The sequence below is a fragment of the Nipponia nippon genome, unplaced genomic scaffold (genome assembly GCF_047370975.1).
Source record: "Nipponia nippon isolate SJK-2023a ecotype South Korea unplaced genomic scaffold, ASM4737097v1 scaffold_6, whole genome shotgun sequence".
Classification (NCBI taxonomy): Eukaryota; Metazoa; Chordata; class Aves; order Pelecaniformes; family Threskiornithidae; genus Nipponia; species Nipponia nippon.
In genome coordinates, this window is record NW_028262380.1 from 6,443,511 (window position 1) to 6,464,588 (window position 21,078).

Sequence of the window (21,078 nt, forward strand, 5' to 3'; positions counted from 1 at the left end):
TTACTTGGGTTTGCCTTTCAGGGCACCATTGGGCACTGGCGCCGTAATGCTGTATTCGAGGTCTGGAGCAGTCTTGGAAAACGTGGCTATGGAAACCATGTCTTCTCCAATGTCCACCTGAGACCTGTGCCTGCAAATGAGCAGCTTCTTCAGGGCCCGTTGGAAGTCCCGGTTCAGGAAAGCGTAGAGCATTGGGTTGATGGTGGAGTTGCAATACCCTAACCAAGTGATGATCTTGAAGGTGTCAACCAACACCGTGCTGGTGGAGTTGGTGCCTCTGGCAGCGAGCCAGACGTTCAGGACAAAGTACGGCAGCCAGCAGAGCACAAAGACTGAAATGATAATGCTAATGGTCCGTGTGGCCTTGTTCTCCAGCTGCAGATGGTTCTGCCGCTTGCTGTTGGGGTGGTAGTGAAGCTCCAGGGTCTGAGACATGATACGAGTGGCCTTGAGCCGTGAAGCTCGGTAGATGAAGAAATACATGCTGCACATGACCATGAAGGGAACAAAAAATGCCAGAGCAGAAGCCACGATGGCAAAAATCCAGTTGGTGACAAAGATGCATTCTCTGCCTGCATCAAAGTCCACCCCAGGGATCTCGTTCCAGCCTTGCATGACGGGAAGGAAGGAAATGAGGGAGGAGTAAACCCAGACCATGCAGGTCATCACGATGCATCTGCAAAAGGAAAGAGACGGGGTGGGGAGAGAGGGTCTGAGTTATTTTGAGTTGAGAACATCCAGTACGATTCAATCCCCATGGTAACCCGTGGGGGATATCACTGCTCAGCAGTCCCACAGGCCTTGGAGAAGGGAAAAAGCCAGGGTACAAGAAGTCCATACGTGAATGTCTCTTAACGACTGGGTAATTGGGTCTGTGGTTTACAGAATTGGGGTCAGTGTAAGGGATGCTCAGAGCTGGCTGAAAAAAGAGGAGGAAAGGTTTTACAGAGGATTTTTGTTAATATTTAAAACAATGGCATGTAGATTTTTCTGTTTGGTTTCAGCTTTAATATCTGGCCATTATCTTACCCATTGAGGAGCAATAGGGGTGGAGCTGATGGACACTAGATCCTCAGGACCACTGCAGCCCTTGCTCTGCGACATGGCGTGCTGCGCAGCCCCCTCCTCGTTTTGGCGACTGCCCGTGCTCCACAGATCGTACACAGCAAGAGTTGCAGTGGGAAAAACATCCCCAAAAGACCCTGAACCCACCTCGTAAAGCACCCTGCAGCTGCAGCGTCCTCTCTGCCTACCCTCGGACAACCTTCCCCACCCTGCAATCCTCATTTCAATGTTTCACATGAAACCTTGACAGGAGCTTAGAAACTTGTCCTGTTTTCTCTGCGTTTCCCCCATGAATATCACGTCAGAAAATACTGTGTTTAAAAGAGGGAAGACTACTGCTACATGCACTCTTCTGGGTGTCATTTCCCCTAGTCCTTGGGGAAATTCCCATGAAATGCTGGCAAAGGGCAAAAGTTGTAGGTACAAGTCAGCCCACACCACTGGTTTCTACCCCATTTTGCAACCCATACTTTACTCAAAAAGTGCTTTCCCAGGAGCACCATCAAACCAGCTCAGCTGCATTCTCCTTTTCTCCTGCACCACATTAAAAATCTTCTGCAAAGTTTTCAACAGTGCAAAGTCCCTTTTGCCACATCGCTCTGCTTTTGGGCAGCAACTGTCAATAGCTCATTTGGTCCCTGGTCAATATAGGCCGTGGCCAAGTAAAAATTTGGAGGGACCCAAAGTGAGGAGCAACTCCACTCACCTGCCCCGGGACATCCTTCTTGAATAGTGGTACGGGGTCACCACGGAGCAATATCTGTCCAGGCTAATGAAGCACAACGTGACGATGGATGCAGTGCAGAACATGACATCAAAGGAGATCCAGACTTTGCAGAACAGCTTCCCAAACAACCACATCCCCGTCACCTCGTAAATGATACTGCCAGAGAAAACGGGCAGAAATCAAAGCTAGAAGGACTGATTTCATGCATTTCTTCAAGACTCCACTGAGGTAAAATGTCATATTTTAACATGGAGGCACTAAAGATGGGTGTGCCTCAATTAGACAGCAGGGATTCATCCTCAAAGTGCAACCCAAGGCAATAACCCACAGGTGGGGCATGGCTGAAGGAGACCAAACCTATGCTTCTTGCCTGCACTCTAGGTGCGTGCCTTGGGAGGGGTGCTTTGCCCCCCAAAGCTCCCCAGATGTACATCTGCACAGCTTTGTTTATCACAGCTTTTTCCAGTGCTCTATGCATGCATGGAAGATGCTCCCTCCACCAGGATACTCACTTTACATCTGATCTCATGCTCCAAAACTAGAGGATTTCAACTCTTGGTTAAAAAAAAAAATCCTAGGAGGAAGCCTAAGTGGCTGGCATGTTACATGGCTCACAAATGCCTCAGCGAGGTAAACAAACCAGAAAAAAGCAGACATTATGCCAAAATTATTCCTAATGAAGGCAAGAGGGGCCTGTAAGAAGTGAGCAGCGAAGGAAGGAACATATGGGAGCTGTAGGAAGGCTGATGCATGTTTCTATAGCATTCAGTTAGATGCCATTCTCTTCCCCTTTCTTTCACCAGCTTTCTGCAGCTCCTGGGGTACTGCTGAAATAACCATTGTGTGTGAATTTGATGTGAAAGGCTGAGTAACTACCTCGTCCTGCAAAGCTTTAATTATCCTGTAACTTCACAGCTTGCTGGTCAAACACAGTGAAAGTAGGGCTGCTGCGCTGCAGTGCGCTCAGGTGGGCTCTGCCGTCCGGCAAGGGCAAAAGAGTCAACTTGATGTCAGAGGAGTTAGAAACCAACCCCTGCTCTGCATCTAATTAGCAACAACTCATTAAAATGACTTTATGAAGGTTCTTTTAGAGCACAACTAATGTAAGTGGGTACAGTGCTGGCTGAAGGGCCCCAGCCCCCGGCAGCTTTTTGTTATGCAGGATGCTGTGCAAAAATTCAAGCAAAGGTTAACCTACAGCAGAACCTGTCCCCACACCATGGTGGCCTCCACATGGGAGCATGGAAGGACCCACCGCGCACACATGGAAAGGTTTCATGGCTCTTTTTTAGCTGGGGAAATGAGACATATAGAAGTTGAAGCATGGGTCCAGTAACAGACTTGGGTGTCTTGGTGCCACTCCTGAGAAGCCCTCAAAGCCTGTGGTGTGAGCAGTGTGGCCATCCAGAAGTGAACCATGCTGCTGCCATGAACATTCCTGCACACAGATCTCAGCTGAGCCGGTACCTAGCTCCCATCAGCATCTGGTGGGATGTTCTCACAGCACAGGGTAGCAGATACCTGTTCCCTCTTCTCTGATACATAACGTCTCTGCAGCCTGGAAATGATGCTGATTAAAAAGGAATAATAAAAGCCCAAAGAAATGCACAGTATGAGCAGAAGTGAAGTCACCTCCATGTTTCACTTATGCTTGCAAAAGAAAAGAGTAGCTGGAAATAGTCAGCCTGGAAACGACTGGGCTGGCTGGAGTACTCAAAGGAGAAGTTAAGCACAGCTGAACTGCTCCTGCAAACAAGCCAAACCAGGAATAAAGCAAAAGACTTACTCTTATGAAATTAAGGCACCAGGCGACAACCTTGCTTTTCCTTTCTTTCACAAAACCTCTTATTCCTGAGCCAGACTGGCTCCTAAGATCATTTCTTTTCCTTCTCTTTGGCACGTGCTAACACGCCGACTGAGGAGCAAACTGCAATTCAGAAGAGCAATATAGATACGAAGCTGAGACGGTGGGAAAGATGTGGACCAAGAGCCACGCTATCAGCAGGGCCAAACAACACCCACTGGAGATGGCAGGGTCCGTTCCTCACCACGTGGCCCACCAAGACCTGGAAAGGCTTCACACCAGGCAATGCTGGAGCATTCAGGGGGAGCACAAAGCATCAGTTGTGCTCTGCTCTTTGCTCCCCTTTGTAATTTTTTTTTGTTAAATCACTCTCCTAGGTGGGCTGTTTTCTCTCTGGCTGCATAGCAAAGCCATTGGTTTTCCATGGAAACGGAAATCCTTCCCCCCTTGCAATGCCCTCTACTGTCCTTTGATAGGAGAAGGGGTAATGGTTTTAAACTAAAAGAGGGGAGATTCAGACTAAATGTAAGGAAGAAATTTTTTACAACGAAGATGGTGAAACACTGGCACAGGTTGCCCAGAGAGGTGGTAGATGCCCCATCCCTGCAAACCTTCAAGGCCAGGCTGGACGGGGCTCTGAGCAACCTGATCCAGCTGTAGATGTCCCTGCTCATTGCAGGGGGGTTGGACTAGATGGCCTTTAAAGGTCTCTTCCAACCCAAACTATTCTATGATTTTATGATCTTTCCCCTCCCCTCATTCTTCACAGCTGTGGTCCCCTCCTCATCCCTGTTGTGCCCTTTTTTTCCTTTCTTGTTGGGCATGAGAAGCCACAGACAGGTTTCCCAATGAAACATTTTCAGCTGTTTCTTCTCATTCCTTCCATGCTTTCCTGGGAGCCTAGAAGTAGGAATTGTCCAATTGCCCTCCCCTTTGCATTCCTAACTGAGCAAAACATAGTGCCAAATTCCCTCTTTCTCCTTGCCAAGGAAGAGGTCTTACTCCAGTTATGGGGGGTGCTATCCATCTCAGAGAGGGAAATTACAGCTGCTGAGACACCTACCTGCCTTTGCTCTTTGCTGCCGCTCCCTCCCATCACCCAGATTGCAAATAGCACATCAGTAAGTGCGAGGCAGAAGTAACTGGAAATGCCCAAACTCCATTTAGAAGAAAAGGAAGAAATCCAGGACAGATATTCCCAAGCATGAGCTGAACGTGGAGACACTAGAGGAGTCATCAGGTGGACAACAGGCAAATTTGGAGAGGAAGCAGTGATAGCAGTCATCAGCTGGAACTCACTCCAAAGCAGGAGTTGTTCAGCTTTTGTCTTCTTTGAGTAAAAGGGGTGCTGCCGTTCCTGGGTAAGATGGGGGTAATGGAGAAGGTGATCTCCTGGAGGGATGGTTGGAGTGGGTGGAAGAGCAGGTGATGCTGCACAGTCCCAGAGAGGAGCCCTTGAGACAACTGGGCTGGACTGGGATGAAACCCCCTCATTTCTGGGCTTAACAAGAACATGGAAAGGAGAAGAAAAATAGCCCAGGGAAATGCCAGGTAGCAGAAAGATTGTTGCTTTAGCTAATCTTTGGTGTCTGACACACTGTTTTACTCTTTCTAGGAGGCTGAAATGGTCTGCTGCTTTTTATTGCAGTGTTCTTGTTCATGCAGTGGGAAGCATCAGAGCTTCTCGGGAAAAAAATAGTGTGTGCTACTGTTGACAAGAGCACATGGACCGTTTCTGCATCCCCTCCAGGCAGGGCAGGGAGAACCACATTGTTTTGCAGGTAAGCCCAGCTCAGGCCCTGCAGACTCCACCATTCCCAGTTGCAGCCCAGCTCCAGCCCAGTTTAGTAGCTGGAAATGGGGAAGGAAGCAGATAGCCAGACTGCTGCAGCCACGTCAGCCAGGTCCTCACCCACACGCCCGCTCGGAGCTGCTGGCAATCCTCGGGGAACAAGATCAGCCAACCTGGAGACCCTTCCCACCCCTGTCTGGCAAAGAGCCACTTCTACAGTCCCATCTTTCTCCAACATAGAGCAAACCTCCCCACTATCAGCAATACAAATCTCCTGGTTAAGTCACTACCCTCATTCCCACTGACTTTAGTAGGTTAGGAGAGGTTAGATCATCCTACAACTCAGCTGCAACCCAAGCCCCCAGGGCAGATATTTGTAGCACCAGGTGGAAGGGAGAGACAGGTGAATACAGATGGATGATTTCAGAACCTGAACTTAAAAATTCACCGAGCTTAGAATTGAAATTGGCAGTAATATTTTTTGAAGGGCATCATTAACTGCTTTCTTTTCACCTGACACTATAAACTTATAACTCAGTTTGTAATTGCTTATTGGGAAAATATCTTTCGGTGCCAAATTCAAAAGCGTAGGCAGCCCTGTGAGAACTGAATCACAGAATGTGAAAAAAGTTCAGCTTCTTCATATTGCTCCAAGAACACTAAATAGGCTGCAACCCCCTGCTTTCCACAAGCTTACGGCCATTTTACAGCACAAGACAGCCAGAGCCTACCAGTAAACTGGTTTCTGGGTTTGTTTTACTATGTTTTAGCCACGTAGTGAAGCTCCTGTAAATACAAACTTCAAGCAGGGAGAACTGCCCTCTGAAGTGCCTCTTCCTCCATTAAATATAGGGGGAGCCTAAATTACTTATACTAAAACAAAATCTTTACAGTTACACAGCAAGAGGGGAGATGGCCTTTGTCCCCATGTCAACACTGCCAGTTATCGATGGGCGATGCAGTCAGGCAAGAGGGGCAAAACCAATTCCCCCAAGTGCAGCGAATCCCATTTGTTATCCCACTGCAGACTGCAATTTTTCTAGTCTGTTTATGGAGGCAAAAGATTTATTTTGCAAGGTCACCAGCCTTTCCCACAAACTCCACCAGTACGTTGTCTGAACCAGAAGGAACAATCAAAATTCTGTTTCACCAAGAATATGAAGAATAACATCTCTGCAATAGCCTTTCAAGTTCAATAATGTGAAATCATCCATTTTCTCACACTAGAAGGATCTTCTTTACTTTTCCCTCCCACTACCAGAAAATAAAAGACAACGTTAAAGAAGTGTAAAATCGAAAGCACAGAATTTAACTCCGCTGATTTCAACAGTCATTCTTGACTAAGAAAAATGAGGGAAAAATATGCTCCGTGATTTGCTCTGCCTTTGAAACACAAGCAGGATCAATGCAGTCGTAGCACTTCATGCTGACACACCAGTGACAGTCCTCATCTCACATTCCCCAAACACTCAGAGCATGAAAAATCATCTAGCAACCATGTTGGCCCTGCATGCAACACAGAGCTAGTCCTGGAAGAGGGGACTCATTGCACTGGAGCCACCTGAAAAGCTGGATATCTAGTTCAGAGCAGCAGCCAGAGTCCCTCTATAGCCAAGAAGAAACATACCCTTGGGAAGTCTCCTCCATTCATTAGAAGGGGACCCATTATAAAGGGTAGGGAAACTGAGGCACAGAAGCACATACAATCACTGACCCATAGTTAAGCCCCTTGGAGAGCCCAGCCCTAAGCACAGCACATGAACTAGTAGCCAGCCCTGCTCAAACAGTGGCCACTGAGCAAGGAGAAATGGTCTTGCATGCACACCCCACCATCTGATCTTACCGTACAAGCCCTTCTTACCTAAAGGGCATGACCAGACAAGCTACGAGGAAATCTGCCATGGCTAAGGACATGATAAACATATAGGTGACAGTGCGCAGCCTCTTTTCCACCACTGGGCAGATGAAGACTACTGTATTTCCCAGAAGCGTGATCAAGTCAATGAGGGTTAGTATCAGCCCAATGACCACCTCCTGGAGGCCGATCCCTGCCCAGCTGCCACCTCCTTTCACAAAGGAGGAGGCAGCAGAGGAGAAATTAGAGAACCAAGATTCATTTTTGTCCATCAGCATCTTCCCACTGTTAAAATCTGAAAGAGGGGAAAAAAAAAAAAAGACTTTAATGCACATGACTTGTAGGTCTATGAAAGGAAGTACAGAAATAATGTTTACGCTTCATTTACTTCAAGAAAAATCCACACACCCTGTTGTGTCTGTGCCATCACTGTCCCATGGTTATCAGTTCGTTAGAAGTGTCTGAAATCCTGAGGGTGAGGATAAATATGCAGCACTGGCTGAAGTCCTTCATGGCAATTAAAAGCTCTCCTGTGAACGAAAACGCATCATCAGGTGAAGCATGATAAAAAAAAAAAAAAAAAAGAAAAAGCACTGAGAGCAGAGAGAGGACAAGCAAGCAACTGAAATCCAAAATTAAAGCAGCTCTGCTAAATCCCACTGAACATCATGCTGTGTCCACAAAATATGGGGGTTGGAACGAGATGAGCTTTAAGGTCCCTTCCAGCCCAAACTGTTCTATGATTCTATGAGTCTATATTCTCATTATCATCTCTGCCACCCACAGACCGGGTGAGACTGCTTGCCCAGGCTGGCTGCTTTCGTAACTCCACTATTCAGTACGTGCTCTGCCCTGGGTTGTCCTGGTACATTTTAAGCTCTGAAGTTAGGAGCTTTTTACTGTCATGGTGGGCAGCTCCATCCTACAGTCTGAATGGCCATGCAGAGCTGCCAGCAACCACACAGGGAGCTTAATCATAGACTCATAGAATCGTTTAGGTTGGAAAAGACCTTTAAGATCGAGTCCAACCGGTAACCCAGCACTGCCAAGTCCACCACTAAACCATGTCCCTCAGCACCACATTTCCCCGGCTTTTAAATACCTGAAGGGATGGGGACTCAACCACTTCCCTGGGCAGCCGGTGCCAGGGCCTGACTGCCCTTTCAGTGAAGAAATTTTTCCTAATATCCAATCTAAACTGACCAAACTAATGCAAGTAAGCAAGTAATTGAGGCATCTCAGGTGCAGCAGTGACCTCAGACTTATGTCCCCTTCTGTGCCCAGCTGGGAGGGGATGCTCCCAACTCCATAACGGGTGACTTCTCAGTCGAGGAAATTCACGTGCTTGTGTCCACAGCTCAGTTCCCAGACTTTGACCAAGTGGTGTCACAGGTGCCTGGGAAGGTGGGACCGATGTGCTGCAAAAATTCCAGGAGTTCAAAATTCCCTGGTGTGGCTAATGGGAACACAAAGGCAAAACTTGCAGGGAAAAGAAAATTATACAAATATTTCCAGACATCAAATTGTTACATCTGAACACCACCGCTTCTCCTGTGACTGGGGTCTGCTTCCACAGTACCCTCAGGTCAATCCCACATCCCCAGGGCATCACTGCTAAGCGCAGCGTGAGAATGCGTCAGGATAAATGTCCATGTAGTCCAACTCACTTTATCTCACAGTGGCCAATCTTTGCCTTAGGAGGATTATAAGAACAAGGCAGCATGCAGCAAAATTTCCCCGATGTTTGTTTTTCCTTCTAGCAGCCTATAATCCAGAATTACCTCTAAAGATGGCTTCAAGGACTTCTAAGGCATGAAGTTGTCCTGCTTCCCCTTTGGCTCATGCAGACTTTTAGCATCCCTGACCTCCTATAGAGAGAACTTCCACAGCTCAGCTATGTACCATGCAAAGAAACACCTCTTTTTGTTTGTTTTGAGCCTACCACCAGCTAGTTTCACTTGATGCCCTCTGGTCCTTGTATTGGAAGAGACATCATGCAAGCAATCCCCATCCACTCTCTCAATGCCACTGGTCGGCTCTTTAATCTCTGTCACATCCCCTGGTCCCCTCATCATCTCTTGGTGAGGCTGAGGAGCCTTCGCCCACTTGCTCATTCCCTGTACAGAAGTGATTGAGGGCTCCTGGCTACCCCTCCTGCTCTTCTGAGTTTCTGAGATGGACTAAAACTGGAAAAAATTTTTAAGAGGTAAATACACTGTGGATTTACATAAGGGCATAATGATGTTCTCTGTTTTGTCCTGCTTCCCTTTCATAACAGTCCCTAAAGTGGTTTGCTGCTTTTGATTGGCACTTAGCACCGAGCTGACCTTTCCACGGGACTGCCTATCACCATCCAAAGATCTCATTCCTGAGCAGTGACGGTCAGCTCAGAGCCCGCTGCTTTAGACATGAAAATAGGAAGAAATGAGGAAATTAGGTTCTCTCCATCTTCCCCAAACTCTATCACTTTGCAGTTGAACTTTTTTCTTCCATTTTAATGCTCACTGAGCTTCATAAAAGCTTTTCTGCAATTCTTTAAGTCAGGCCTTATCCTTCATGCCCTGATTAAACGTTTCACCTACAAATGTCACCGCTTCACGATTCATAATTTTTCCAGTTAGAGATTTATTGAACCCCACATACCCCAGCCCCGATCCCTGTAAAGAGCATTGCTGACCCCTCTTCCATACAGTAACTCACCGTCCACTTCCCCCCTGCATTTCGCCTTTTAGACAAGTATTTATTCACACAAGGAACTTCCTTCTTAACTCAGTTTCCTTAAAAGCCCCTGCCATGAGGGACAATATCGAAAACCTTTCAGAAATCCACGCCAGCTACACCAACTAGGTGCTCCTCATCCACACACCTGCTGACTTCTTCCAAGCACTCCCATCTAATTGTGAGGCTGGGCTGCCTTTTGTAAAAGCAATACTGACTTTTCCTTGGATGTAATTGTGTATTACATGCACCCACTCATCCTTCAAAATTCTCAGCTCCTTTCCCAGCTTCTAATGAGTTGCTGGATTTAGTGGTTTCCTTTCTTTCAAGTTAAAAAATAAAAATAAAAAATAAAAATCAAGAAATAACTAAAGCTGTCTAGAAAGAATTAAGAAGGAAAGGTCCTCCTCTGCCCGTCTTCACCAGAGCTGGGACTTGTTGACTGAGACCTGAAGCTCTCCTGCTCCTCCAGCGCTGCGAACAAGCAGGTTTGTTGGACATCAGGCTCTGTGGCAGGCCCCTCAGCAGGCGCTGCTAAAAGTCTACAGAGTGTTTTAAGTACATCAGCCTTAACGAAAATGTTCCTTGGACAACATTTCACATCCTGGTAACACCCCATAACGATAAAATAAAAAATCCTGTCTCCAGCTCTCACGTTATTGACAGCAAAGAGAATAATCTGTGCCGTTCTTACTAACAACCCCACTGAGGATGTCATCAAACTGGGTGAGCTCCTGCGGAACAGTTTGATTTCAATGCAACCACACTTCTGGCAGAAAAAGTGTTCAGCCTGTTCTCCTCCCTACGTGGTCGGCACAGACGGCACAGAGACTGCTAGCTGGCAAAGCCACGTGGTGACAACGCATGGCCGCACAGCCAGCCAAGTTGCAGAATCTGCCACTGCAAGGTCCGTTACATGGTCCACATCCATCTTCTAGCTCACCTGGTCATCTGCCATCTCCCGTACCTGCTGGGAGGTGCTGGTGTCCTCACGCCTCTGGGGCCTTTGCAAGGTCTGGACACAGTCCTCTGATTTCCACCTCAAGTTGACCCCTAACCAGTTTAAGCACATGAACACCACCCAGTCAGCCCTACATTCTCCCAGAAGAGTGTGCAGCATGAAGATAGGCTCCCAAGCCATGAACAGCAAAAATCAGGTTTAATGAAAAATCAATGGTTTGAAAAAACAGTTTAAATAATCAATGTCAAATTTTAAGGTTTAAAAAAATAAGGTCTTAAGGTTTAAAAAATCAGTGTCAAATTTTTGGTCTATGGCCTTGAATGAGATGAGAATGCTGGATTCGTTATTTGGGTTTTTTAGATGTAACACTGAAACAAGAATGTTTAGAAGTCACATCTTCCTTCTGCCAACAACGACTGCTCGCACGGTTGTTAAGTATGTATCAGTGTTAGTACAACTCTAATTACAGCAGATCATTATGTACACAGCATTGCTCCGGTACTGATTTGTGAACACGCACTGCACTCAAACTTTAAGTAGAATAAGGACACAGCTATTAGAGTTCGTCTTTGCAAGCTCTCTATGCAACTCAAGTACCACCTGAGCCACCAGCCTGGGTTAAAAGGTCTTCTCAAGTGAAAAACTCACAGCAGGTTGCTTAATGCAGGATACATCTACGAGCATGACACAACGATGCACAAATACAGGAGACAAATGTGCCCACACTCACAAAACATTAGAGAAATACCCTCTTGGTCATGCTATTTTTTAGTCAACACAAAGACAGGCTGAGGGGCTGGAAATGACTCTCCTCATTTGACATCCATGATTTCTCCAACAACGAAAAGAAGGCATGATGGATGCTTGAAACTTCAGATTTGAACCCTGAACTCTAATTCAGGGTGCAGACAACAGGGTCCTGCTGCTCCTGGCTCCTTTTCAAGGATCCCCAGGCAGAGAGTCCCTGGAAGCTCATCCACGGTCTATGTCCCAGCCAAGCACCCAAGCTGGATGTCTCCCATTCTTTTTGCCTCTGACTGGGCAGCCAGCAACTTATCTCTTGCTAAGAAGTGCTACTCCTGAACCATCTGGAGAATTGTTAATACAGGAAAGTGGGGAATGATACAGTCTTAACATCGCTGTGGAAATCTTCAGGACAAAGCGGGATGTGCCATCCTTCCAAGGGATGTACTTCCACAACTTAAATATTGGAGCTTTTGAATTCTCCTATGAGCTGCAGCAGCTGACGTAGTTAGGCTGCTGATACAGAACAGTATCTTTCTTTAACATCAGTCTTTCAGCCTTTCCTGTAAGGAGCCTTCTTAAATCAATGGGGTAAATGCCCAGTTGTACCATGATGTGGGATCATCCCAGGTTTTCTGGGCATCTGAGATGCCTTAGGGTTTGTGTTGTTCTTATTTGGACATTAAAGTTTTGCTTCCCTTCAAAAACCGATGGGCTCGATTCTGTTCTCAGTCTGCCTGAGAGAAGCAACTCCATCATTTCAGCAGTTTTGCTTTAAAATATACTGAAAGTTTGACCTAATTTATTCAGCAGACAGATCCCAAGTAAAAGGTTATTTTCATCACTAAATGGTATGTTTTGATGGCAGGGGAGGCAAAAAAAAAAGTTCTGCAATCTCAAGGCTGACTGCACTTTAAAATCTTAGAAGAATTATGAAAATTGGAAATATATTTGCTGCCAGACTCTGCTCCTCTGCTAAACCAAGTACAAATCAGCATATGGCAGCATGCAACCGTACCTGCCCCAGGACCTCAAGACTCATTTCCCTCCTCCCCTCTGCCACGAGCCGAGACCGCAGCGGCCCAGCAATTTGTCGAACAGTGCATTGCTCTGCAAGGCTGGTGTGCGGTGTTAAAGGAGGAGGAACATCCCTGGGGATGCTTCCACTTGTAAAACATGCATTCAGGGAGGCCACGCAGCAAGAGAGACTTTCCTTCTCTCTCTCTCTCTTCCTCCATCCAACTTTCCCATTTGAAGGGCAGCATTTCTGAGGGCGCAAATGGTTTCTTTCCACCCCAAATCAGCGCAGAACAAGTCCTACAGCCTCTCCGACAGCTAACCAGCCCCAGGTCTGGAAACCCAGCAGAGGCAAATGTGTGATCCTTACCTTTAAAACTGACTGTTGAATTCAGCCAGCCAGCTTGAAGCATCTGAGTGGTGCCGGGGAGCCGGGTGCGTGGTGCTTTTCCCAGCAGCAGGGTACAAGGGACTCAGGCCGGCTCGCAGGGCTCCCAGCTCCCATCCCATGGAGCTGCTCCCAGCCTGACTGTGCGCAGCCAAAGGTTTCTGCCCCAGTGCAGGATGCTGAACTCACACCTATGAGACAGCACAGTGGTTTGCCCTTTGAGATCTCCCCGCCAGGAGAAGTGCAAAAGCGAGTCTATTGCAACCACTTCTCCAAGGTGCCAGGAGAGACTGAAGCGCGACTGCAGCAGTAAAACTCAAGGCAAAGTTAAACCCACGCTGCAAATGTGGGGGTGCTCATTGCTGTTAGGGGAGCAACTGAGCCAGGGTGCCAAACCTCAGCCCCTGGGGAGGGGGACACAAAAACCCTGGGCTGCAAAAACGCCAACGCCTGGGGTGCAAAACCCCAGCCCTGGGGTGCCAAATCCCACCCACTGAGGGTCAAAAACCCCAACCCCCGGGGGGGCAAAACCCCAACGATGCTGGAGGGCACATCCCGCTCTGCACCAGCCGGGAGCAGGGAAAGACTGGGGGGGGTCCTGCCCGGGAAGGAGGGGGGAAGGAGCTGGGGGAGCCCTGCCCGGGGGGGGAGGCAGTGTTTGGGGGGGTCCCTTCGGGCGGGGGGTACAGGACCTGCCCGCGGGGAGCCCGGGGACGGGGATGCCGGCGGCGGTACTTACCGGCAGCGGGGCGCCGGTGCAGCCGCCTCCCGCGGGAGCCGCCGGGGGAGCCGCCCCGCCCCGCCCCGCCCCGCTCCGCCCCGCTCCCAGCCGGGAGGCGGTTCATCCCTCCGGGCGCCGTGGCTCCCCGTGGAAACGGAGCTTTTTTTTTCTGCATTCAAACCAGTCCTTCCCAACACACAGCAGCTGCACGGGCACGGCAACCGCACAACTGGAAAAAAATTAAAAAAACACCAAAAAAAAAAAAAAACACCAAAAAGAGGCATGCAATTGGATTGGCTTCCCAGTTGCTAAAAGCAAAGGGGTGCTGTGTTCACAAACGAAGCCAAAACACTAAAAAATCCCATACTTTAAGGGGATCCTGTTAGCATTAGCGTTGGTGAGATGTTACCTGCCCAGCCCCTCTTTGCTTTGCCGGGGAGGCTGAGTCGGGCTCGGTGCGATGGGATGGTGGCCGTTGGGTTTTGGAGCAGAGCTGGTCAGGTTGGAACCTGGGCACTGGGTTGTTTAGGCATGTCCCTGGGGGAAACCCGGCTAAATTGGCTGCTGGGAAAGGAGAGGTCCTCCTCCCGGCTGCAGGTCTGGACTTGAAGGAGTGACTGGCACCTCTCAGGCTCCTTGGGGAACTGATTCAGCTCAATGGTCTGGCAGAAAATTAACTCGGCAAGAAAAGGTATCAAAATCTGGTTCTTTGAGAGCTTGAGTGAGTGTCACACATGAAGCTGGGAGTGTGTAACCTCGTCCATAGCTCCTGTCCTAAAACAACCCCCAAATCACACCCAAATGCAGCGACTCCTCGTGCTTGCTATCACCAAAAAGTCCTTCTCCTTTCCCACCTTTTTCAAGGTTTTTCAAAGGCAATCACTAAGGTTTCAGACTATATCTTCACCCATCAGCAAAAATGTCCTTGGAGCATTTTCTCAATGAGTCTGGAGAAGAAACATCTTGAGCGGGGTTGGTGGAAAATAAAGAAACCCAGACTTACTGTCCTCTGCCTGGAATAGCTCAGCTCTTGGCTGGCCATCGGCCTTTCAGGTTTCAAACTTGTGTTTGACATTAACAATCAAACTGTGATGAATGAGCATGTTTGGAACAGTTTGTGTTGTATTTATTGCTTCGGAAATAACAGATTACCCTTTGAAAATAGTAAAATCTACTTTACATGATGCTTTTCCACTCCAGGAATGAAAAGAAAGGAAATAAAGAAGTGAAGAAAAGAAAGAAAGAAGGGAAGAAAGGGAAGAAAGGGAGGAAGGAAGGAGGGAAGGAGGGAAGGAAGGAAGGAAGGAAGAAAGGAAGGAAGGAAGGAAGGAAGGAAGGAAGGAAGGAAGGAAGGAAGGAAGGAAGGAAGGAAGGAAGAAAAGAAAGAAAGAGAGAAAGAGAGAAAGAGAGAAAGAGAGAAAGAAAGAAAGAAAGAAAGAAAGAAAGAAAGAAAGAAAGAAAGAAAGAAAGAAAGAAAGAAAGAAAGAAAGAAAGAAATTTGTGTCACGCCCAAACACAATCTCATCTCTGTATTTTCCTTTCGTAAGGATAAAATATTTTCTATAAAGGTGGAGAAACAAGTAATGCATGAATCACAGTATTTTGTGAATCTAGGTTGATTTCATTACTTTAGTCAACATAAACTTCTGTGTATTTCCAAAAAAAGTCAGTTTTGACAACTTCTGTGTAAAATACTTCAACATTATTGTGGTTAAGTTGTCTTCTAATTTGCATTTCATTAAAAAAGGCTTTTATAAAACTTGAAATTTGAGCAAAGTATTTTATTTCTGATCAAAAAGAACAATTTTCAAACCTGAAGGAAAGTTTTTGTGTTCTGTTCGCCAACCCTCTTTGCAAGCTGAGCTCTTGAAGCCACTTTCTGGCCACCTTCCTCACGCAGTTTGTGCCACTGAGCCAAACGGGAGCAGCCGACCAAGCAAGATAAACAAAGGGGAAGAAGGTATAATAAAAATAATTTAGGATAATAAAAATAATTGAGGATTTTATTAAAAAGCTTGTACCAAACTCTGTTATTTCTCCAGTGCTGACAACCAAACATCAAAAAATAGAATGAAATTATGTATAATATACATAAATTGTATTATATCAGATCATATTATGTTATATTATTACATATAATATATAGTATATTATATATAATGATATTTTATCTAAATTTTTTGTTATATATTATATATAGAAAATTACAGAAACAAGAAAAATCTTGTCATTTTAAATAAGGGCTGGTTTATCTTTTTTTTTCTTTTCCAAAGCACGCTTTTTCTCCTCCTCTATTTCCCTTGAATTTATAGTTCAAAACCAGTTCCAGACCCCCGAAAGAACTCGCCTCTGTCCCTAAATTAGGGTTAATTGCTGACTCCCATGGGTGGGAGGGGGGGGCGTGGGAGCAGCTGCCGCTGTCCATGGTACCCGAGGGGCCCGGCGCTGCCCGGCTCAGGCGTCGCGGCTTTCCTCTCCCTGTGGCTTTCTTTATCTTCATGTAATCTAGGAAGGCTGTCAGACTCCAATAATAGAGTTTTTACAGAGTAGGGAATATTAATAAAGGCTTGTAGTTGTGGAAGAGTAATAGCAGCTACCCCAAAAAGCTGATGAGATAGATAACAGCAGGAAGAAGAAAGTGGTTTGGACAAAGTGCTGCAAATGCTGTGTCGACCACTCCTATTAATGTCATATGTGATTGATATCACCTGTCAGCATGTCACAAACCATCAAAAAACATGGTGCGATTTAATGTTCACTGGAATTTCTAGGATATTGTCAAGCAGGAAAAGGTCTCATGGGTTGCTGGGGTTTTGTTTTTACATTATATGCCATGCTATCTGGAAAGGGAGGAGGGAGGAAAAATAGAATTTAATTCACTTTTTCATCTTGGCAACAAGAAGAGTAATAGGAAAGGTACATTCCAGAGTCTTTTGCATATCAAAAGCAGCTTGATCTCAGAAAATCTGAACAGTAGTAGAGTTGTGTTCATGCAGACACCAAGGCACAGCCAAAGGTAGAATGCAACAAATCTCCTTAAATTGTCAAATAAGAGGGTACAGGGTATGGAAGACCCAGGAATGCTTTGAGGCTTCATTTACCCTTGGTAGCAACTTGGAAAGCATTGATAAAACCCCGGGGAAGGATCTCAGATGAATGTTGTGCTGCCAAGTGGAAAGATACAAGGAAACACTTTAGACATCAAAGCTTCAGCAGTGGCGGTACCACCATGGCTTATGATAACCTCATCACACAAGGAGATCTGCCAAAGGCATAGAGAATAACAAATTAAAAAGGCCTGTAAATCACATGGCATTGGGTAAATAAGCCCATAGGAGTGGCAGGTTTGGGTTTGGGTTTTCTCTTCCTTTGTCTTTTTAGGGGGAGCCTGTCCTGATGGTACTGCCCCTCGTTAAACACCGTTCTCAGGGCAGCTGCATGAAAGGTAGAAGGAAGAAGTGAGCATTTGCTTTCCTGTCTAGCTTGATTTAGCCAGGTGTGAAACTGTACAAACAGTCATCTTTACTGTTAAATAACTCTTTAATAACTCTGCTGATTGACAGGGTTTCTGAACAGAAGCCACCAAAGACACTTGCTAACTACTGCTTTTCTAGCAGCACTATGGATCAGAGGCAACTGCCTCTGAAATGTGCTTTCTGTCAGGTTGCATTGGCATGCTACGCTTGATTTCTGTATAAATGCTATTAGTCATCAGCTCAAGCAATGAAGTTCCTTTGACACACGATACCTGCTGTGCTCCCTGATTGTGCTTTTTTAATATCTTATGTGCTGTTGTGTCTGAGACATTTCTTGTACTTGATGAATCCTATCTGACAATTTCCCTTTCACTTTTTCCTCATTAGACCCCATATATTTATATTTTCTTTTTCAGGTGGGATTTGTAATCCTTCTACCTTCACATATTCACCCCTAAAATGAACACCAAGGGCTTACACCTATTGCCTGCTGCAGGCATTTAGCTGCTGCTTCCAGCTTGGCCCTCTGACCCCAAAAGTAGTCTCGCTTTTCTCCTGTGGCTGTTATAGGGGATATACACTCCTAATTTTTCCTGTCTCAATTGTATCTAATTTATATTCTGGAAGTAAACAGTACAGATACTACCACTGCCCTTCCACGTTTCACATCCAGTAATGTTTCTGTTGATACACTTCTAATCCTGCAAACACCTCCATGTCTTTGTGCATGCCCGAGCCGAACTGCAGCCTGTGTCATTCTGCTGAAAAATCAGGATCCTCCTGGTTTTCAAGGGAACTAGAAATCCCCAAAACATTGCTAATGAAATCCACTGGAATTACTGGAGCCTGGGATAGAGTTTATCAGGTGTTTATTATCACAGCACCCATTAGTTCAAGGCAGGAAGATGGATACATAGTTACAGAATTATAGAAAGAATAAAAGAAAAACATTTCTCAAAATTTAAACTGGCTCAGCACAGCAAGTGTTTGTGAGCATCAGGAGGTTTTTATGGAAGTGCTCGATGTTTTCGGTCTTACAGGGCAATTTTGGGTCATTGGATCAATCCCATTTGGAGAGTAAGAAGGGCAATTGTCATTTAAAAACTTCAAAACCCAAACTCTAAAATGCAGTAGAAGTCTCCCATCTAAGTGCTGATCAACCCCAGTCTTTCTTGGTGTTGAGGATCCAAATGTAATGTCTGACAAAAAGCAGGATTGGACAGCTGTGACAGAGATCAGGGCAAAAAAGAGGGCAATTTTGCAGGGGAGCTCCTGAGGTATAGTCTGTGTGACTCATGTTGAGATGACAGTGTATCCTTGGTAGCTTGTTGTTCATGAAAAAGAGTTTCAAAATCCTTATTCTGTTTTCTACATGGGTTTCTTGTTGGTACAAAAAAGCAAAGTGTGGTTTCCAGAAGGACCTGTGGTCGCTTTCCCCATACCTCTGCTCACAACCCCTCAACTGCAGGGCTGTAGGTACTTAATCATGTTAATTAATATATGGAGTTGTGTCCAAATTCTGCTCAATTATGGATTCTTCTTTGAGTTACAGAAGAGTTTGAGGCTTGTAAGCTGCAAAAGCATGTTCAGAAACAGAAATGGCATAGCACTGCCCATAACTTGCAATGCTGACTGTTCCTGAATGCTCTTTAATGTTTGAATTGTTCATTGCGGCTTCATTTCGGCCACGCTCAGGCGTTACTCCACACAGCAGTGAGCAGCTCCAGCTGAATCTTCGTGACACCTTGAGGAGACCTTGGGCATTTTATCCTATTGAGAAAGATCGGTGCTGTCAGATCACAGTCCTTTCACACTGACTGATAATCCAACAGCCATAGTTATGCCTGAGATATCCTATAATTCAGAGGTATCTAAGGCTGGCAGGAAAATATCCCTGAGTCTACATGAAAGCAATCATGATTTTTACAGTAGGACCAGCTGTTACATATCAGGAGACTTTCTGGGAACTTTGGTTAGCTTGCATTGAAGTGTGCATGCATCTGCTGTATATTCTAATGAAACTGCCTGTTCACATCTCTGAAGTGGCTTGTTTATCTCTTCGTAGCTGCTGGGCAGATGCCTTGTGTTTGCGTGGGAGATTTCTCCAGAAATTTGATGGTACTTCTAAGCAAAATAGTTTTGCCTGTAAAAGGGCATGTCCTAGTTATCAGATGGTCAGGTTTTCAACGTGGGCACACTCCTTTCCCTGGTTTACCCCACTGCACTTTCACCTGAGGATAACTGTGTTTTGCAAACAAAAGTCCATTTTCAAGAAGCAGCCTTGGTATTTTTACCCTTATGTTAATGAGGAATGAACCGAAACCCAGTGAGTAAGACCAACATTCCCCAAAGTGCTCTCTAATTATGAGCACTCCGTTCCTAAGCATCCAGATTGGGATACCTTGGCTGGGTTTGCAGCAGGGTTGTGTAACTTAGTCTTGCATGTGCTTTGAGTTCTCACAGACCTTCAGAAAATTCAAGCCCAAGGGGTATGAAGATGCTCAAACTGAGTCATCAGAGACGAGCGGACATTTTTATAAGCCTCTGTCGCTTGCCAAAAACTGCATAATGACTCAATGTCATGGTCTGAAACAGAAACTCTGAGTTCTGTGTGTTAACTGTTAGACTGTATCTGATGCGAGGGAGAGAGAAAAATATAAATCTAGTCAGAAATCCCACTGAATAGACACTAAAGATCTGTTGCAGAGAGCACCAAGGGGAGTTGCAAAGGCTTTCATTGACCTTGGAAGCAAAGACCAGCAGTGGGCAGTGATACACAAAACGGTGTCCTGAGAGGGAGGAGAGCACTGAAGGCCCACAGACAAAACCACTGGAGGAAAAAAGACTGTATCAGGATGTAGTATCTATTTCAATAGCTGTGGTATTTGCACTTGTTTCCAACAATTCTGTTTCATGGTTCTATGATGCATTTCTAGCAACAGCGCTGAAATTATTTTATAACTCATTGGGGAAAAAAGGCATCTAAGAGACTTATCATCGAAACCACTTGTCAGGCTGAAAAAAGTTGCCAAAGAAATTTTCTTTTCTCTTTTTATTGTTTTCCTGACAAGCTGGACAGGGGCTGTTTTCTCTTGTGCTGCAAAATCTAATTATATACATACATAAAAAAATAGACGGCACTAACCATTTGTCTCGCATGACTCACCACTGTCTTTCCAAATGTCATAAATGCTGGCAAGCAAACTACAACCACAAAACACATTAGTGTCTCACAAAGCTGTTTGGCTTGATTACAGGCTGGCAAGGATTAGGCTGAGTAATTGGGAGAAGATGGGAGGAAGATTTCACTGGACATCTGGGATTATTGTGTGCTGGAAACACTGCAGAAGATAAACCACTAAAAGACAATCTAGTGCCTTCAATGGCAATCCCCATCGCAGGGTGTTATGGTTTATACAGCCCAGAACACAGGAAGAAACAGAGTATTGTCCAAGTGGAAGAGGAGACACACACATTTGGCAACACCTAAGAACAGCAATGTCTTGAACGCAACCATTCCCTGGGAATGGCTTTCTTCTCATGCACCCTGTTACTGCAGCAGCCACAGATACCAAAGCCCAGACCTGCTCCCACAGAGTCTCTGCTACCATAACTTGAACTTCTTGCCACAGATAGACCTCGGGAAGCAGGCTGAATGGGACCACAAGCTACACTTGTATCACAAATATAAACTGAGTGCTTCTCTGGGGTTGCCCTGCCTTAATCAGGCTGTCTAGTTCTAGTCCATCAAGTCAAATTTAGCCTTGCATCTGAAATAAAAGGCTGTTAGACCATAACTTGGGCCTCCTG

General features: G+C 45.8%; 1 protein-coding gene across 1 annotated transcript; it reads right to left on the bottom strand.

Moving 5' to 3' along the window:
* On the bottom strand, positions 1 to 13,860 carry LOC148051330 (histamine H2 receptor-like). The gene is made up of 6 exons (XM_087737585.1): positions 13,811 to 13,860; positions 13,054 to 13,262; positions 7,652 to 7,773; positions 7,250 to 7,538; positions 1,772 to 1,948; positions 1 to 676 (listed from the first exon to the last, which is right to left on the bottom strand). Exons 3-6 carry the CDS (start codon positions 7,668 to 7,670, stop codon positions 1 to 3), a joined length of 1,161 nt encoding a protein of 386 aa, XP_087593711.1. The 5' UTR covers positions 7,671 to 7,773; positions 13,054 to 13,262; positions 13,811 to 13,860.
* Between the last annotated feature and the right edge of the window lie 7,218 nt (positions 13,861 to 21,078).

Bases quoted from the DNA above. Each gene is read 5' to 3' on its own strand.
- LOC148051330 (XM_087737585.1), bottom strand. The intron at 1,949-7,249 runs GTAAGAAGGGCT...TTTCTCTGGCAG, and splicing joins TGTCTGGTCATGCCCTTTAG to TATCATTTACGAGGTGACGG. The intron at 677-1,771 runs GTGAGTGGAGTT...TTCCTTTTGCAG, and splicing joins AGAAGGATGTCCCGGGGCAG to ATGCATCGTGATGACCTGCA.